Source organism: Haliotis cracherodii, unplaced genomic scaffold (genome assembly GCF_022045235.1).
Source record: "Haliotis cracherodii isolate W230 unplaced genomic scaffold, xgHalCrac1.p SCAF_4, whole genome shotgun sequence".
NCBI classification, from domain to species: domain Eukaryota; kingdom Metazoa; phylum Mollusca; class Gastropoda; order Lepetellida; family Haliotidae; genus Haliotis; species Haliotis cracherodii.
Genome location: NW_027266297.1, coordinates 42,243,328 through 42,263,545, shown reverse-complemented (window position 1 = coordinate 42,263,545; position 20,218 = coordinate 42,243,328). Strand labels below are relative to the sequence as shown.

Here is a 20,218-nt window from a genome sequence, read left to right as displayed (position 1 = left end):
CTACACAATGAATTGATCTGATAATTAAGACAGCCACGAGTATTTTAGAAATGCATTATACATAACACAGTGAATTACTGGAGAAGAAACACTTTAACTTGTACATTTGAAATGTATCGTGTATCTAACATACATCATAGTTTTAATGCACACTTCCTTGTCTATAAGATATATCAACTCATGGAAATTTCCACGAAAACACACACTATAGTCCTGTGTCATGCATGCACGTAAGCTATATCCGTCTGTGTGCAACGCGGACATGACACCCTTGTACATTTCATCTTATATGATTTTACTTCATGTGTTCTTTATATTCCCAGTCGTACACACGGTGACATTACGATACGCCCTTGTATATTTCAGTCATGTATATTTCATAGCCGTCCCAAACACCGAGGGAATTTTAAAATCCATGTTTATTTCATATGTGTCAGTTGCGCATACATTTCTTGATTGTAATTTATTATGTTCTCTCCTATTCACCAAGCATTGAAAGGAATACTGTGTCTGTGTATATATCAAACGCTGGCGTGCTTTATTCGCAAAGTGAATGTAATATTGTCATACATTATATCCGAATCATTATATAGTCGTTACATAAAGGGGAGTGTTAACATCACATCCATGTTGATTTCATGTACGTATCAAATAAACGGATAACCAGCACGTATGGACACTCCGATAACATTAATGTATCTCATTACCACGGGACATTAGCACTGTGATCTATTCACACCACGTTGACGCAACACCATGACAAGTGATGTACGCCTAACGTTACACAACATACACATTTACATGGCCTTTCCTGGCCAAGTACACACACTGTACACGCCTCGTCCACACACCGTGACGGCGGCGGGAATTATTGCTTATATCTACCATCTTCTCGGGTCATCTTGCAAACGGTCAAGATGGCCCTCCAGCTATGAATTATTTACAGAGGCTCGGAGAGTACGGCGCTGGGGGGTGAAGAGTGGGGAGGGTGTAAGATTATACCAGAACACAGTGGGGGAAACCACCCCCACGTTGGTTCACGGTGTGTATCCTCCTTAATAGACCCCGTCGTCTTTGAGGAATTCGCGGGGGACATATTATAGGTGGTGCAACACCAGTGTTATATCTTTTAAACGCTGCTTAAATCTATGCATAACATTTATTTAATTTGGCGACAAATCGTTTGATCTCCTTAAACATCAAATTAGTCTCCGTTTGAAAATAAGGTGCTATTTTCGTACACATTCATAACAACTCCTTTATTTTGGAAGAATTTGTTATCTAAACAAACAAAAAAGGAACCTTAGATAAGAAATAATTATACGGGTTTTTTTTGTAAAAAGTACACCTTTGAAGCCAAATCAACATCTCGAACAACAAACCCTACCGTTTGACGACCTCTGTATTGTAAATTTGAATGTATGCTAATAGATTGGTTGCTATCAATAATTCTGTAAGGCCAAGTCAGGTAAAACAAAGCGTTTTTCAATTCGGGTTAATCTTAATTCGTTTTCTTTTCAAAATATATTCCAATCAATATAGCAACTGTAACTAGTGTACACCAGGTACACCCTCTCCTGTATTCTTGCTATCTTGCATTGAACAAATACAGAAAATCGATACGAATTTGTAAAGATATTCTACGACGCAACGTGGTTTTCACCTATCAGAAGCACGTGTTTATGTATATGACAATGTAAACATTATGTATTCTGTTGAATAACTAGATAAATATCACCACGTGGTGGTACCAGCTTGACCTTGGAGCAACTTCCGGTCGCTCATGACAATGATCTTTTGTATAGGATTCACAGGGAACAGTAAAGTGCGAACTAGATAATACTATCGGCTTGAACAGCGAACAGAGTGCAGTTCGCTTAGGATTCGTTCACCCCAATCTCCACTTCTTTCAAGTTCTTGAAACACACTTAAGTCTCTCAACTGCTCGTAAATATGTGAAAGTTACGAATAGCCTACGTTAGAAATCAGTGACCGAGTTTCTTAATGCTAGGCTGTGTAAACCGACTGATGATATTTGGGGTAAAAATAGACAACATTTGTACAATGTCAAATAGGTATGAAAACTGTTTAGCTACTTTCATTTATAAGAACAATCATTGTTCATGTTTAAAAGTGGGCAGCAAATATGGATGGAAATGCGATGGATCGAGTTTGGAGACTAGATGGATGAATGGATTTGGTTGAGTGGGTGGATGGATGGATGGATGAAGGTTATAAACATGTATTTGCCTCTCATGTAACTATGTCACACTATGGTCTTAAAATCAGATGCAAGCGTACACAGGTTAGGTAACTCGATAAACACACGGGTCTGAATATTCATCCACGTTTTGCGTGTATATCTGCAGACTGTCTGTCGTTGTATTTATGGCTATGCTATGTACAACTGACTGATGATTCGTGATCTATGTCTTTGTACAGATGTATGACCTGTCAATCTAACACTACAACCTCAGATACAAGCACATCAGAATATGTATAACTTACATAGTTTCGTGAAATATATGAGTGACGAGAAGTCAAGCAGTGTTGATTGCATGAGATGCATATGTCAAGAGAGAGACAAGACTGTCTGTCAAGAAATGACGAAATCAAATGATAGAATATAATAAACTTTACGACACAAACACAACCCAGCTTAAAAACCGTGTAATTTAAACATATGCTGATGCGTGAAATGTAAATGATGTCAATTACTTGAAATATACACTTGTCGATGTTGAGGTCAGCACACCGTTCATGCCCATAGTCCAAATACCATGTAAATATTCAATATTGATTATTTCTCTCTGTTATTGTAACTCTGAAATGCAATTAATAGATCCCGTTAAATTGTCATGTTTGGGTTCACGTAGTGCCTTAAGGGGTGTCTTAGTTTGCGATAAGTAACATTCTGCTAAAGGGCATATGGCAAGTGTTATGCGTTGTCAGTTTTCTAAAGACAACTTACAGCAGGCAGCTGTGCTTTACGTACAGTCTGTCGCATCACGCCTGGCTGGGATATTTATCATTACGCTATGCGAATCAAACCGTAACCACTCCGGAAAAATTATGCCTAAATGAGTCAAACAAGGTGTGAACGTGTTGTTTAGGGCAACAGGTACATATTTCGTGTCAATACATAGATGGCGTTGATCTGAAATCAACCAAGCCAATCCCTGAACTGGTGTCTGCATTTTATGAAATAAACATGACATAAATTTATGACTAAAATATTGAACAACGTCAAATGTCACATTGAAATATTACTCAGAATTGTCGGTCAAATTGAAATGGGTGTTTTAATGTCACTGATCGAACTTGAGATGATACTATTGTTTTGGTTTCTTTTTCTTCAAAAACTGATAAAAAATATTTCATTGCATATTATTTAGAACTTCTATTATTCATATAAATAAGAAAGATTACATATAAAACAACATATATTTATGATATCATAAGCTGACACATTTATCGTATAAAAATGCATACATATTTTATCGAAAATATTGATATTTATCAAGCAGTACGACTATTAGATTGACGTTAATCAATCACAGTAGGATTAGATTTATGTTAAGTTATTCGTTTCGAATAGTAATAGTTTGAAAGAATACAAATACATACTTATTTAAATATATTTCAATGATATTTATGACAAAGGTTTGGTTAAGGTAAACCCTCTTTCAGAATCGGTGTTTCAAACGTCAAATACCAAACAACATTACTGTCACTTTGTAAATATTATTTATTTGGACTGGCAGCTTGTTTTTTGTTGACATAAAATTAAATTAAAGAAACAAAAGGACGCCCAGTACACCGAGCGCTGCTGTCTATAAAATCCACAGCGTTTTATTGTTATTGTTTGATAATTGAACAGAGTATTTTTCAAACGTGTGAAAAGTCGCTAAGTTTGGTTATTTAAGTACTTTGCAGGTATAACCTCGATTGCTGTCATTCATATTGACTTAGACATACCGCTCAACCAAGGGTTGTAAAATACCTTACTCTCTCATAGGCTGACAAAGCATAAGCTCTTAGGCAAATAACGTTTTCAATAGGTTCTATTCAACTAATTGAGGGTCTGTGCTAATCGCCCCCGTTTTCGTGTGATGGGATTACAAAGGACCCCCGTTGAAAGGGGCAGAGCTAAAGGGATAAAACACGAACCGCGAGTTAAGCTCGTCACGTCTAGCCAATCAGATCGCACGACACATCTGCCATGGGTATTTAGGCGTTCACTAACTCTTGCTGTCATTCGTCACTTTCTGGACTGTACTAAAGGCCAAGCCCCAAATATCCCGAGCTACAGGCAGTAGTTTGTTATTACAGAACTGCCTCTAGGCTTGTTGAGGCCCAAAATAGTCTCTTTACTACCGAAGTGCAACGTGGATTCGTTTCCAAAGTGTCGTCTGCTAGTGTCAAGACTGCCTACCCGGAGTGGTATCTGAAGGCCATTTTGTCGTTGTGTGGATTTACCCTTTATTCTACCAACTAGGAAACGGGACAAATGAGCTCGACTCGGGACTCTAAGTGATGTCCCATCTTAGTACACTAGGAAACGATACCAGTATATCCCTGTCGGATTCGAAACACAGCGCTTTTGACCGTCTATCACCAACTTACGTTGACAAACGAAGCGAGATGCCTTCAGCGTTCGGTCTTTTGGAGCATGAGGTGGTTAGCAAATTACTCTTTGATCATTTCATTGTCAAAGCCATTTTCGTCATATTTGTAACCGCTGTATGGTAATGCTAGTTTAGCCGTTAACTGAATACACATCATTCAGAATTTGCTTGAATGGGAAAATATTGCTTGGGGCAGGTGTAGCGAATGAGACGCATAGGTGACCGCTTGACAGACGCTGGAATTGTACGTAGGTTATTATAGTGTATGTATTGTCGGATGTTGTGAGTGACTTCACCGGGCCTTCAGTTTTGTGGATGCCTCACAGGCATACTTTGTCTTGAGCTCGCCACCATCAAACCAAACCTGCCTCCCATTCTGTCGTCTGCGCTTTCACATACAGCACGCAGCCATATTGCTCTCAGACGAGAATGTTTTTTTGGCAAATATTGGATTATCATGAATTTTGTTCCAATTTTAAACCACGCTTCGCCAGGAGCGTGGATGGGCTGAGGTCAGTAGAAGGTGTCATTTTGCATGCTCATGTCATATATTACATAATATGAACATATTGTTTATTTTTTCATATTATATTTCAGGATCGCCGCCCCGACTTGTCGGGTCAAGGGGGTCTTGGACAGTTGGTCAGTTCGATCGGAGGGTCGGGTTCGTTCTCGTCAACGGCACCACGTCTCTCTCACACCCCTACCACAGATTTCCAACCCCCTTATTTCCCCCCACCCTATAACCTCCCTCCCCAGCAGCCTGTAGACTTTCACCACCATGCCAATGTTGATCCGTACGCCCATGCTCATCTTAACTCCTTCCACCAAACCCCCCAGCACCCCTACAACCAAATTCACAGTGAGCGCAATGTGTTACGACATCGCGACGACGGTCTCCATACCATGCACCCTGGACTTCCAACATATGACACAAGACGGGCCGACTACGGCTCTGTCCGAAGACCTGATGTCCTTATGCATGGTCACCACGGGCTAACGTTGGATCAGGACCCCGGCATGTTAAATATACACACAGGATTGCCAGCCCTCGAAGACAGCACTCCGGTAAGAATTTTTGTGTTATTTTAGACAAATAAATGTATTTAATTTTCGTGTAGCAATTATTTTAGTATATTTATGTATTTTCCCCTTTTTATGGAATTATAAATATTATTGTCATTTTATGTTGCATCACATTATGTTATTGTTTTGTGTTTCTCTTACATATTGAGAATTTATTTCGTAGAAGTTGTCACTATGTGGTATAAGTGTATTTTTTGGTTTTATGGGTATTTTGTTATAGTAAATGTTTGGTAGGTTCCTGGTGTTTTTTATTAGTTTCTTTTTTAAAGTATAAATGTGGTAAGAACATGTTTGATTTTTTTCTAGTTCTGGTAATATTTACTTTGTTGGTGTTATTGCAGATTTAATATCCATGAACCAATTTGTTTAAATTGCAAACAGGGACGCCAGTCAAGTGTGTGTGCTTTACAAAATATATTCTGCAAAATTTATTAAATTTGCAACTGACGAAAAGAAAATTTAACAGCAACAGAAACAAGCATTTATTTATATCAAATCTTAAATCCCATTTCATATTCCTGAAAACATCTAATCTATATTAGAAATAACATGAATACTCGATTATCATAAATAATAAATACTCCGCTAAGATAAACACTTAAAACTCAGTTACGGTGGTTTGAGTAAATATATTCAATGTTTTCATAGCGATAGGTAAAATGTTTTTCTTTCGATTTTCAAAAGACATTTACGGAATCTGGAGCAATCTTAATATAGAGCATATTGCATTGTTTCTTAGCAAAACATGTCAAACGGTCAATCCCATCCAAAGCCAGATTGAGGATTTCTAAACTAACCTAGCTTGTGTTTACATTCGTTCGTACCATCTTTACTAAGAAAACACGGGCACATTTTAATGTCACGCATTCCTGAGTTTTACTAAACTTTCTCATGATCATATATGGTCTCGCTATAATCGCCCATGCGTGGCCTCGCTTTTAGAGCGTTCGAGACGAGTACTCGTTTTTCCTAAAGAGGGGAAGAAATAGATTTTAGTGATTACGAAAACCATTCAGGTTGCCACCCAGCAAATTGAGGAAGCCGCGAAAATCTGCGATCCCCATTGAAACCAGTAAGCTGTCATGCATTCTCCCTTGTCATCTTGAAAGACTGACAAGAACCCTTTATACGTAAGGGTTTTTATTAAAAGGGGGTAATTTACTAGGTAAAGTATCCCTGAAATATAATATCGCATATCGTGGGATCCTGGAAAATATGTTCAAAATTATATTATCAAGTTTCCAAGAGCAAAGAATATAAAATATTTGAAATTTGTCTGAAAAAATACAATGTTCCATCAGTATGGTAATAATGATGTATTGTCTATTTTTTATATGATACTTATGAAGGTCAATCAGTGAAACAGAATAGATTGTATGCAAGAAGTTTAATATTTATCAAAGAACGCAGTATTTAGGTTTTTAAATCCTATACAAATAAGCAAACATGGGTTGTCAAGAAAATATCGAAATAAGCAACCACATTAAAAATAAATCAGAAAACAGTGTTAATCATTTTTGTATTAACGCCGTGTTTTATTAAACTAAGTCGTGTGTAAAACAAAGCTTCAAGAACTAAACAAATAACGTAAATGAAATGCAAGACTCCGAGCAATTAGCAAAGATCCCCAGATGCTCTGCTGTCAAAGCCTTGCTTCATCAGAGTAGACTTGGGATAGGAGGGGAGGATTTATTTCTACCAGGAGAGGGCTGGGCTACCCCGGGGGAGACACCGAGAGCATGCGGGGGTAGTTGGTGGGGAGGGGAGGTCAAGAAAGCTTGCTTAGAACTCCGCCGTACGCTTGTTTCCTGTTTTGAATTACTGCGAATGACAAGTGAAGATAATCTAATGTTAAATTCGTCTCATTTCTAAGCCTGCCTCCGCCCTATAGTTTTTATCTCTCACGGAATGACTTCTTGTCTCCGACTTAACATGATGTTGTGTGACAATTATTCTATTTGGCAAATATTGTAATATTGTGAGGCCTAATTTGCAGTAATTCCTTTGCGAAAACCAGCAGTTTGAGTAAGGATTGACGGCTTGTCTAAGGATTTCAAAGACAGTCCTTTGTCATAAACCTTTCCAAATACATTATACAAGCTGTATCATTTGCTACGATGAAATTAAAATGTTTTCTGTGAGGAACATCATTCTCTTTCCTATGTATCTTTAATAAAAACATTGTTCAGTTTTAACAGATTGTATAATAGGAGGTTGTCATTATTTCAATTTCTAATTATTTTTGCTTGGATAATGTTATTAATTTGTACAAAAGATGACAACCTTTGCATTATACACATGACTGGGTTCTCGCTTCGCTCAGCATTAGAGGGGGTTTCAAATATCGCGTATTTCAATTATGCAAATATTGTGACTTGTCGAATAAATATGAGAGTCTTTGAGGTGACAATTATCAACTTACAAACACGTGTGACGCGTTTTAAGTTTATTTTCATACGTGTCCAACGCACCCGACAAGACCCATTTTACATCACTTTACCTAAACTTCAGTTGGGGTTTGACAGGGGGCGCTCCCTGATCCTTTATTATCAATACAAACAACCCCGTCTTTCTGTGTGTGGCACCTTGCATGGTATACACATAGCGGTTGTGTTACGTCATAGTTTTGTAATACACGATAATTGCAACCAGTGTTGGAAATCCTTCCATACCAATGGACACTTTGAGTGACCACCACGAATCGAAATTGGCCAAAATTTGTAAAGGATGGGAAAACAAACAAAACGAGAGTTGAACGAAAACAGGGCCTTTGTTAAACAGTCCACATATGCTGGGGAAGGATTTCATTTAGTTTGTTGTAACTGTTGAAATATTATTGTTGAGTTAATGTATGTCTGAAATGGTAATGAAATATACGCCCATTCGCAGGCTTTCAGGCTGTATGCATATTCTGACACGACATGTCAACAGCTTGAGAAATGAACATGTTCTTCCGAGGTCATAACAGGGGCACATGAACTCCTGCCAGCTGTATTTCTTGGCATTTGCTTGAAATAATGACCCAAGGAAGAAAACGCATTAACAATTATTTATCTCGACAATTTTAGTAGGTACATGTGATGGGAGTATAAGAGACAATATAAGGTTCATGTTGATTATATTTAAAAAAAACAAGTATGTAACCGAATGCTTGAAATATGAACACTTGACAGTTTCATTTTATCAGATAGGTAATTTTAATACTTTGAAAGGGCATTGGTTTACAAATAATAAATATATACGAGATTTGTTCGAAAGTGCTTTGTTTCCGTACTATGTTTTGAATCTTTTTTTTATTATGATCTATTTTTGTTGATCCTAAGGGTTAAACAGGAAAATATTAGTCATAACCTTTTGGTTCTGTTATTCGGAAAATATTGCGTGTCTCCTCAACAAATTAATCACCTCTCAAATTATGTTCTTGATGTATGTGAGAACTCCCGCACCGGAGAACAAGACTTAATCTAGGATTTAGAGTATCATGGCGCGACATCAGATTCCCGTTCAATCCAGGCAAAGTCGCTCCTTCTGTACGAATTGGATCACTCCCGATGTCTGCATCAAGTTTTAATTAAGTCCACTATCAACTGAAATGATGTTTCAAACCCTGTATCGATCAGTATTTTAAACGCACATTAAGGATTTCGTATAGTGACTGTGATCATTCGCCTGATTGAAATGCCCAAATGGCGGGGGAACAAGGTGGTTCAAGTAGACATTGCACGTGATTTGTTGTCAATGGCAGTCCCGGTCACCCTTGCGTAATTCGTATCGTCTGCTTCGCGAACTGACAACTTGTGCACACGGGCGCTTAGAATGACATTACCATTCACGGGAGTGTAATTTTGGCCGAGGCAAGGGTGCTATTATCCCAAGATTCGAAATTAGATTCCTAAAAGTCAGGATAAATTGGCGCTTTAATGACCGTCCATGCATAGAGATCTTCCAATTAACTGTCGTACCTGGCCGCCATTTTGACTCCTCTCGGGCCGAGACTGTGGGCAACGGAGGATGGCTGATCCTTCACCTGAGTAAAGGCCTTGCTTGTCTTAATGCATTCCATTTGGCTTTATTTGCCGTTACACGCCAGGTATTAAACAATTACTAATATAACGTGGGTGGGCGCAGATCGTTATAGGATAGAGGTTGCTTAACAAAGTTTATGAGCATAATCAGAAAATGCTTCGACACAAGAAAAAACAAATTAATAGGCGTTCAGACGGATTTAAGGCATTCATGCCGAAGAGTCTTAGCTTATAGATCCATAATAAACTAATATGAGAATGCGGGTTTGTTCTATTTATGTCCTATAACCTCTTTTCCACAGCCATAGGTTAGGAATGTCAACTAACTCTGCTTCTATCAACCCAGACTTGTTTAAGTTACCCAGACGGACTTCTATTCCGTGTTTTTTGCTTAAGATGCTCTTCAGTTTTTAGACGATAAATCCCTTGGAAGCGTTAAGATGCATCTCAGACCTGAATGAAAAAAGTCTTATAACGGCAAATATAGTAGTTTTTGTACTGCGTTGCTTCGCTCTGATCTATGTTCACGAAACAGAGATAGCAATCTGTCTTCAGGAGTCGTCAGCTTGCCATGAATTGGACATGAACCATCCATCAAACTCGGACAAAACACGGCTAGGACGAGAGTTGTTGAGAGTTTAGTAAATACGTGACCTAGATAATATTTGTATCAAGTAATCATGCACATGTGTCCTATATCAAACCGTTACATCTTCCTTGCCTCGAAAATACGATGTTTTACACATGACACATCTACGTGTTCACTTGATAAATAATATATGATGTAATTATGATCTTATTTGTAAATGCATTTAACAGAAAATCTGGATATGAGTAAAAATGTATTGTAATGGTTGTGTAACAATGTGAGTCATTAGCTGGTTCATTTTACAAACATTTCGATAATGTCGTCAAAAGAAACCGCCATAAACCCCCTTTCACGTAACAATTAAATATAAATTAGGCTAGTATTAAGTCCGGGCCTACCACAAGGTTGATAATCCCGTATCAAAGGATGTCCTACTTCGAATCACAAGAGCGAGACGGATTTTATGTCCTGTATATCAAGGATGTTGAAACAGTGAGAAAGTTAAAACGACGGGATCACCACAGGAACCCTGTTAAGAGCCTTATGATTGAGCAAGGTGCGGTGATAATAAGTGGGTATACAGGTGTACAAACTCAACAGCAGCTCGTGAGGTGATCTTCATACAGATTAGAGGACCAACTGGGGTTGACCCCGCTATACAGATTCGTTCCACAGCAGGCGACCCCCATTCCTTTTTCCAAATACAGTCCCGCTGGGAATAAACTCCATAAGTGTTTTGATCCTTGAGATACAACTATTCTAATGATGAACCGTACTCAAAGTCAATTGTGATCACAGATCAAAAACATCGGTGAATTTAATTGAGTAGTGTTTGGAAGACCCATGTAGTGAGCGCTCTGTTGTAAGCCGTACCGTGAAAAGTCGCACCATGGTGGGTTAATCGACGTCCCTAATAGGTGAGTTTACAACGGAGAAGTTACCTCATGGGGAAGAAAAAGAAACCCTTGCTCCCACCGAAGCTGCCTTTGTAAAAAACTCCTTTGATCCACCGCTCAACCCCCAATTAGAAGGATATCTTGTGAGGAACATAGCGTTTGGCATTAAGGTTTCAACAAATCCTTACCATCATCTTAAGGTGCCCTCCACTGTATCATAGACTTAATGCTTACAATAGACATTCTTGTCAAAGAAAAAGTGAAAATATGACGGGGAAGAGTCTCATTATAAGGGGATAAGAACTTCTTTGATCCTTCAACCTTGTCAGCTTTCCCATACTGCAAGATCAGATCCAAGATGTGTTCATTATGATAGAAATATGTCGAGTATTTTAGCATAGTGGCTATTATACTGTACAATAGCCCTTCTTCAACAATATACACCTTGTACTGTCAATCTCATAAGATAAATGACCACTCAATGTGTAAAAGCCACGTTTATAGGTATAAGTAGCTTGCATCTACGTGTTTATAAACACCAATAATACCTTAGTACATGCAATTGTTCTACAACACTGCTACAGTTAACATGATGGTGCGTATAGACAACGATAATATTTGGATTGTGATATACGGTCTGCAGGAGACAAAGTGCTAATCATTGTGCATATGTACTGGCATCGATTCTGTATATATTATTGTGTACATTTACATCAAAATTATTGTTTTGTGTATTTTAAGGCCAGCGTTCATGGTATATTATTAGCAGAGAGTATGGAGAATGAAGCGGGACCATGAAATATGTTGTCACAAATGTTCGCCATGAACAAAGGGTTGTCAGATCAATGCATTATCAAACAGATCATTGTTACTTTGATGACACATATAAACGTGTTAAAGGCTTGCGCAGAAGCGATAAATGCGCCACCACCTCCATGGATCTCTATTGATTCTAGCATGTCTGCGACTGTACGTCTTTATTTCCGGTACAAAAGGAAGGTCAAGGTCACGTGGTCAGGTTTACCTTCCTACACGTTCGATATGAGGAAAAAGGACGCCTCAAATTAAACAATTTGTGAGCGTTTGGAGATGATAAACCAATAATTAAGTATTAACGTACCTTTTCCAACTGAAACCAATCGATGAATTGTAAGGTATTTTTTTGTAAGTAAACAATGATTCGGCATTGTTATGTTTTAGTGATATGATAGGTTTACAAAAATATATAATGTTTTTCTGATCTGGTTTAAAAAAATAACCAGTATCGCTAAAACCTCTCGTGCTTGTCACCTATCATGTAATTAAGAGAAAATGACTAGCTATCCTTGAAATAAATTCGACGGACTGCTGCTGATGGATTCCTTTCAAAAAAAGAAATTAACAAAAAGCATGCATTTTGTAAAAGCGATGACGGAACCAGGGCGTATCGCCTTCACGAAACTAGAAATTAATTCACTCTCGTCCCCATTCAGTGAATGGGGAGCAAAATAGACCCTTTCCCTTCACGAAGGTCGGATTTGGTAAATTTCTGTTTGATTTAATGGAAATGAAATGAAAGGACTCTCTGGTCCCCGCCTTTTCACTCTGTCCCGTTCACCGTTTAAACCTCAGCGCTACAAATTTAAGCGTATAAAAACTCCAGGGCAAGCTCTCGAGGAGTCTGGGCTTACTATCGATCAAGCATGCTGGAATGCCTTCGACATGTGCTTCAGTGTCTGATATTGCGAGAGTAAAATTAATATGTCCCCTCCTCGAGCTTTATCTGTCAAAAGTTTCCACAACTTCCTCCCCTAACAAATCCTTTATCGTAGTTAAATTGATAATCTGTTTGGATTGAGACCGGTTATGAACAAGTGTACAAGTTAGCCCTGTGAATTATAAGGGTATAAGCGACCGAGGTAGATGTTCCAAAAAGGACCTGGATTCTTTAGCCAAACATAATGGGCTCTTTTCTTTCCGTGGTATTCTCACAGCCGCCTGTCGTAGGTGATGTTTACATATATTAAACGCAATTGTCCCTCTCGTTTTGAAAGTAAGCAACGAATGATTCGACCATACAGTGGGGAAATGTTGCAGATTTGGGGAATAACAACCTAGGATGCTCAACAATGGAGTCCTCGTCCGCTTCTCCTAGTCGTACCGCGTAGGACTCATTGAAATACACCAAGCACACACTAGTCCTCGGTTAGAGAGCGTTGACAGACGATTAGTGTAGAATAATGTGTGAACTCCTGGCAGAACACCAACCTTAGTAAACACAAACTATTGTCGCCATGTTCAAAATCTAACTCGGCCTTCTGAACCAGTTTGCTTATGGAAACGAGTTGTGTTAACTATGAACTGAAGGACGTGGAGCTTTTGCCTCCGTATTTGAAAAGAATCTTAATTTGTGTTTGAATTTGTATTTTTGGGAAGGTGCGAACGAGACCAAGCCCTTCCCGTTTTTCAAAGAAGTACTATGTTGCCATATACGTAGAGTATGCAAAAATGTTGATTCTAGCTTGTTCAAGAGATAAAATAGAGAGATGTATTTTCTTTTCTTTCATATGAAAATAAGTGTGTAGTTCTGAGGGCTCTTTTTCATGAAGTCGTGTGTTTATGCTGGGAATGGATGTTTGGTTCATTTGCAAATAAATTTGACATTTTATTCACAAGGTTAAGTTTGCCTGGGAGATGTACTGACGAATTTTACAAGCAGGCATTATTCTACGGTGAATATTTTATGACGGAATTGCCTCGTTGGAATGTGAACAAACAAATGAATTAGACTTACATATAAAGTGTCAAATCTTCACAAATCTTCCCCGTCAAATGTCAGCGGTGTTCTTTTTACAAATGTTGTTGTTTCGTACCTTTGTAAACACAGGAAGCGGTGTGTCATGTTTCCTATTAATGTTTTATTCTCATGTCGTTTCCAAAGTTTATCTTACTGTCAATGAACAGAATTTCCACAAAGCTAAATAATCACATCAATCAGCAAATTAAAACAATCGGAAATAAAAGATACGAGAAAGGAATACATTATTAATATATTTCAGTAAGATAACTTCTGTCGCCCAGAAAAACAAATAAACTTTCAATTAAATGTTTATTTTACAATAATTATTTCATTCCGGCATCATAAGGCGAATAAGATTAATTTCTATGCTCTATTTTTTCTTATTTTGTTTGAAACAATCGAATTTCACAGTTTATTTTTCATAATATTTCCATATAAATATCCTTTGTTCTTTATGATTTCCCCCATACACTGACGTCTTTATTTGATTAAATAGGGTCAAATTAAGATAAACAAGTACAGATTATAACAATAAATATGTCAACAACTATTGTTTATCACATCGTGCCATTTTCCTTTACGATTGTTAAATTTTGCTGGTATTCGTTATCAAATAATGCTGAAATTTTGCTTGATTCTAATATCGAGCCATCTTGCTTCAGGGCACGTCCTCACGTGACTCGAGAATGGCATGCAATCCGTGCAGTATCTGCACGTGACAGCTCAATATGTGATGACGTAATACACATAAAACTATATCACACCTTCCGCTGGCTTAGGTGAAATGACTGCCTCCAGACGAGTTATTGATTTATTTCATCGTGATCCGGTGAATGTGAAGATGATTATACAACGATATGTTTGTTGGTAAATTGTTTCTATACAGAGATCGTATGGGGGACATAATCTTTTTTTATCCTTGTACATGTTGTTTTTTGCCCCAAAAGCTTCATTTTTTCGTTACATCTAATTTCAAAGTTTTGAGTATTTCGTCAAATTATTTTGAGTTGGTGTATATATTCCCTAAATTGTCCCTCAGTAGTATATAACATATATTTCAAACACGCATAATTCGTTCACAGTAAAATTAGTCTTGTTTTATTTTTATTTTATTTTGACTGAAACATGTCCTGTCCGTCTTTACCAAACACAACGAAATAGATCTCAACGCACAATTAATATTTCTACAACGTATTGTCATGAAAAATTAATTACATTTTTGTCCAGGATGTAATTCACCTCGCCACCTCTCGTGTTTAGTCGCATCGATTATATCTACAGATAACAGCGAACATTGTGTGAAACCAAGGATAACTCTCTCTCTCAAAGTAACCCACATTTACCAGCCAGCATGTTGATTAATGTACTTCTCTAAACGCTCTTAAATCGACCGAAATAATAACTTCATTCTCACACATTTTCATAAAATATTCAGTCATTTGCTGTAAATATAAAACACGTGCACCCAGTACTTGCCTGCGCCAGGTACTAAACAACACAATGAAAAGCGCGAGTTGTTCGCCATTCGCCCGAGAAATCGTGAACATGAACAAACCAGAACCCTGTTTCTCTCCTATCTTTGATCTAACTTTACCTGTGACAGGTAGAGGAACGAAAGCTTTGATCTTGCCGCTCCGCTTGACAGTCACCTTTACAGAATCTTAAGGCGTTGTCAAATACCAATGACAGTAGCCTAGAAATATTCACAATATTATCAACTAAGATCTTTACATTAATATTAATATTAAACCTGTGACACGATATATACATATATAAATGTAGAAACATGCTAAATGGTTTTCATGAACTAATCTGGCCATGAATGAGAATATGTTTGTTTTCTAAACATATTTTGAAGCTTATGATGTAGTTTTAATATTTTTCATTGTTTATTGTGATAATCTGATTTATTGACATCACCTTTTACATTGTTTATATGGGGTTTCTTATTTGTTTCAGCACGTGGATGATAACACGAATTATATTCATGGAGACCAAAATACAGTTATACGAAAAGGTAAGTTTATTGTTTTTACTTTTAACGAATAAAACTAACGAAATAAGAATATCTGACCTAATGTAAGTGTCAGAAAGCAACCTTTGAGGAGAAGACACAATTCACGTTTAGGTTAAATTAATTCAAATTTTTACCAGATTTTCTTTCTCCTAGAAACTTCCCCACGGGGAATCTGCTGATCGATTTGTGCTGCAAAAATATTTACCCTTCTAACTCAATTTCATTTAACACATTGCGTTAAAACCTACTTTCGAAATTTCTCCAGACAAATCCAGCTTACTTATGCGAATTGTGTTTGGCTGCTGGGGTAAAAGCAGGACCTTTAAAATAATTTGTTAGAATTTTGCAACACATTGGAGACTCGTTTAGAGAAAAGAAGTCAAATTTGGCTCACATTTTGACCTTAACGAATTCCTTTAAAAAACTCTATGAATCATTCATTTGAAAATAGCTATTTTATTATAACAACTAAATTGTTAATAGAAGACTCAAATCAGGGTTATTTAGTATCAACTCGAGGCAATTTATTTTCAGTGGATTTAAGCCAAAGTAAATCATATTATCATATAAATCGCACTACAATGTGAAACTTTCCTGTAAATATAAGAGATTTATTCATCCACAATTTTCTATAATTAGGAAAATTTACACTACAAAGGTGTAGCTTTTCACAGGGGTAGACCTAAGGCTATGAGTATGAAATATAATGATCTCTTTCACCATCTAAGAGTAGACAAGAGCGGGAAGGGGCAACAAATGTACACTCATTATATTAAACCCGACACGATCGCTATACTGACTCCATCGTTGTTCGTCGGTGTTGTATTTCCCATTTTGACAAATTAACATCTTTCTGCTTTGACACCTTGTAATTTTATACACCTTAAGTTAGTTCGCAATTTGATTCAGTGGCAGCCTAGATAGAATCACAAGGCTATGTCTGATACGCATCATAATCTAATCCACAGTACAAACCTGAAAACAGCTATTTGAAAGACGTTTGTCTCCCTTTCCCTTGGGCAAAACGCCCTCTCGGATTTAGATCGGCGCTGCCCGGTGCTTATTCCTCATATTTATAACTCGGAGAAAAAACACCCCGTGTGTAACCAAGGGTGGCATGGCTGAGGTTTATCATTGCTAAAGGATAGTCGTGTGTGTCAGGAAAATGACGACAGTCATATAGGGGTACACCGAGCCCTCCTCATAAGCTTCATACAGAGCTAATTGCCGACTGTCACACTGGTTAGGAGGCAGAAAAAAAATCGTCGTGTCGCTGGAGGCCATTTTGGGACAAGACAACGCATGAAATCTCGTTGTCGCGAGAAGGGATAAGATTGATTATTTTTTTGACTAGATTGAAATAATTAAAAACACATGTATACCTATTTCACGGAAATATATGGCTTCGATTTGTATTAGGGATGAATAAATAGTTCTCTTAATGTTGTTGTGCGTGGAATTATATATATTTCATGTTGAGGTGATTTTAAAAAAAAATATTAACAACTCTTTTAGAAAAAGTATGCCTTCATTTTCAGTCAACCCATCGCCCTGGGATCAGGGTCTTAAGAGAGAATTCTTGTAAAATTTCCAACACTTCCGCGTTTCCTCTGATAAAATTGAAAACCTACTCATTTCGAGGCACAACGGATTTTGACTTTTGATAGGACAGCTTCCCGGCTTTGATTGCCCTGGGGGCGTTCTCTAAATTTGATGGATTAATACTGGAGAAAGCCATGTTCCCGTTTCCACTTCGTGATTCGTGAAAAGAAAACCGACGTCCAATTCCATTCCCGAAACTCATGGGTGAAAAGTTAAGCCTTGTTTCACACTTGCTCTGTTCGTTTTTACAAAGTTCTGATTAAGCAAATCAGGTTCTAAAATGTGTGTCCACGTGGGAAACCTAAAATTATTCGTGGCCGTTGAGATTTGAACTCGGGAGAGAATTTAAGAGGTAAATAGAGTCGATTGTCACCATGAAGACGTGCAATAGCTGATATAATAACTATTAGGTTCCGAGGCCCTTCGCCAGTGTTGATAGGGCAAATTAACATCGTTTGTAGCCAATATTTACAAGTCTACTTGACTGAATGGAAGGGTTGCAATTCGTCATGGTCGCTGTCAATTGAAAACATTGAGCAAACGTGTGCTGTTATATTACTCCACCAAAGTTAATTGCGCTTACGTTCAGCGCATGCGTTGCACTTGATCACGTGACTTCCGACATATGGCGGGTTAGTCGGCAATAGAATTGGGAAAACTTCCGTGTACAGTTTTAATCAAATAGCTTGAATAAAACATAATATCTGATAAACATTTAATAACCGCATTTTATTCATCGTGAGAAATAAATCCTTTTATCACGAAGAGCCAGGGGTAGAGATACGAGCGAAATTAAGCAACCAGATTAATTCTATTGCTTGTAAGATACTGCCTCGTCTGACGATATTTGGTATTGATTTGAATATTTTATCAGCTTATCAATCCGGTTACACCATCCGAAGCAACGAAAACATGTTGGAATCTGGAAAAATATAGATTATAATCTAAAACGAATTAAACAATTTTATTCAAAGAGCAATAAGAGAGCGAGACGGCCTCTTATGTTGAATGTTTACAATGTGAGAATGACAGACCAAAAGTGCCAGTGTAAATATTTGATCTTTGAAATGTCTACATCGAATTTAAAGTTCGTTATAATTGGATATTTTATTCTAGGCTGACACTCAAGCTATTCTATATTAGTTTCAAAGTGAAATGACAGATAAAACTCATTCATTCAAACCAAGAACTCGCAGACTCTCGTCAAGTCTCGTCTGGGTCCGAGACATCAATTCAGCCCAAAAAGGTCTTTTTCGTCCGAAATTAAATAACAATGTTTATTTTATTTTCGAAACAGCAGGGGGTTCGTCAAACAGAAGGGGTTGTTGAACGTTTTCAGGGATGCTTTTGGTCGCAAGGAACGCTCTTGTCGCTGTATCTCATTTGTCAGCGCCCCCTGTTTAGGAAGGCACTTCAGGAAGAGAACAACATGGCGGGTCTTTGTTTCCTCCCACAATTCCATAGAGTTGAGTGCGCGCGCCTGTCCATTCTCGCATTTGATTGCCCCTCTGTATGCTCCGCTCGCTGACATCTCAAGTCGCTATCGGTCGTTTTAGCACAAGACAAATCCAATTTTTGATCATTCAGATGTTTTGAGAATCCCCTGATAGATCAATTATTAGCTAGCGTGTTCAGATCAAAGAGGCATGCTGAGATCAGCGTAATTCAGATCTCGCCCGTCCATATGATGCGATAAAAGCACATATGAATGCGGGCCATAACGATTTGTTGAGCTAATGACGTATAAGAGAAAAAGATTACATTCTACCGCAGTCTGAGGCGGCCAAAACGCGCGATGCCCGGCCCGAACATGTACAGCCTAACCGTCTGATCAAACGGCACTGAGCAGGCTGCCTTTTTTCGCCACAGGAAGCAAGATGAGAAATTTCCGTCAATCTGGGCAGGATAAATATTTGTTCTGTTTTGATTATCAATAAACCTCGCTCAGGTAGCTTCCAAATTGCAGGGGTTTGCACTGCGAGGTAACGTTAATGGCAATATGTCGGGAACGCCGTTGATGTTCGATGCACTGGCATGTGTTTAGCCGACCTTCAATCAGCACATGCATTGATGAGGTCACCAACACTGCTGCCTCCGGTTTAGTCTCTCAGTATAAATATATGGTTAACCGAATAATTCTTATGACAAATCCGTTTGCACACTTTATAAACAATACTTCATGTTCAATTATTTATTTATTTTAGATTTTTTTGCAGGATATATTTCTACTCTTTTATAGAGTATTGTTTCAAGAATCAACTTTCATTTCTTCTTCTGTACCGTTTTAAAGAAATTCTCCAAATAAGTTTTTTTTTTATTGAATACCTGTTCGGTTAGAAGGATCCCATCGATGTGATTAATGTACGACCTTTAACCTAAAGGTATAGACTGTAATGATTACATTCATCTTACAGTCTCGAGCACAGCTGATATGATGGATTAGAGGCTCAAATAAACCATTATGTAGCATACCGTATCCAATCTCCTCCCTATCTTCATAAATGCTTAAGGAAGCTTTTGTTTCGTTACAAAATACGCGTCTATGTTTCCCAAAATGACACTGAAAGAAACGGAAGCTTATCAGATTTGGTTTGAG

At 37.8% G+C, this 20,218-nt stretch overlaps 1 protein-coding gene across 3 annotated transcripts in view; it reads left to right on the top strand.

Moving 5' to 3' along the window:
• LOC139478942 (transcription factor AP-2-beta-like) overlaps positions 1-20,218 on the top strand; it is a 60,430-nt gene that overhangs the window by 31,904 nt on the left and 8,308 nt on the right. For 2 of the 3 annotated variants that reach the window (XM_071261642.1, XM_071261641.1), the window contains exons 1-3: positions 4,346-4,677; positions 5,226-5,696; positions 15,963-16,020. In XM_071261642.1, coding sequence (XP_071117743.1) covers positions 4,537-4,677; positions 5,226-5,696; positions 15,963-16,020 — 670 coding nt within the window. In that variant the 5' untranslated portion in view covers positions 4,346-4,536. Of the gene's footprint in view, positions 1-4,345; positions 4,678-5,225; positions 5,697-15,962; positions 16,021-20,218 lie in introns of those variants that run through there. The other variant, XM_071261643.1, reaches the window with a different exon arrangement.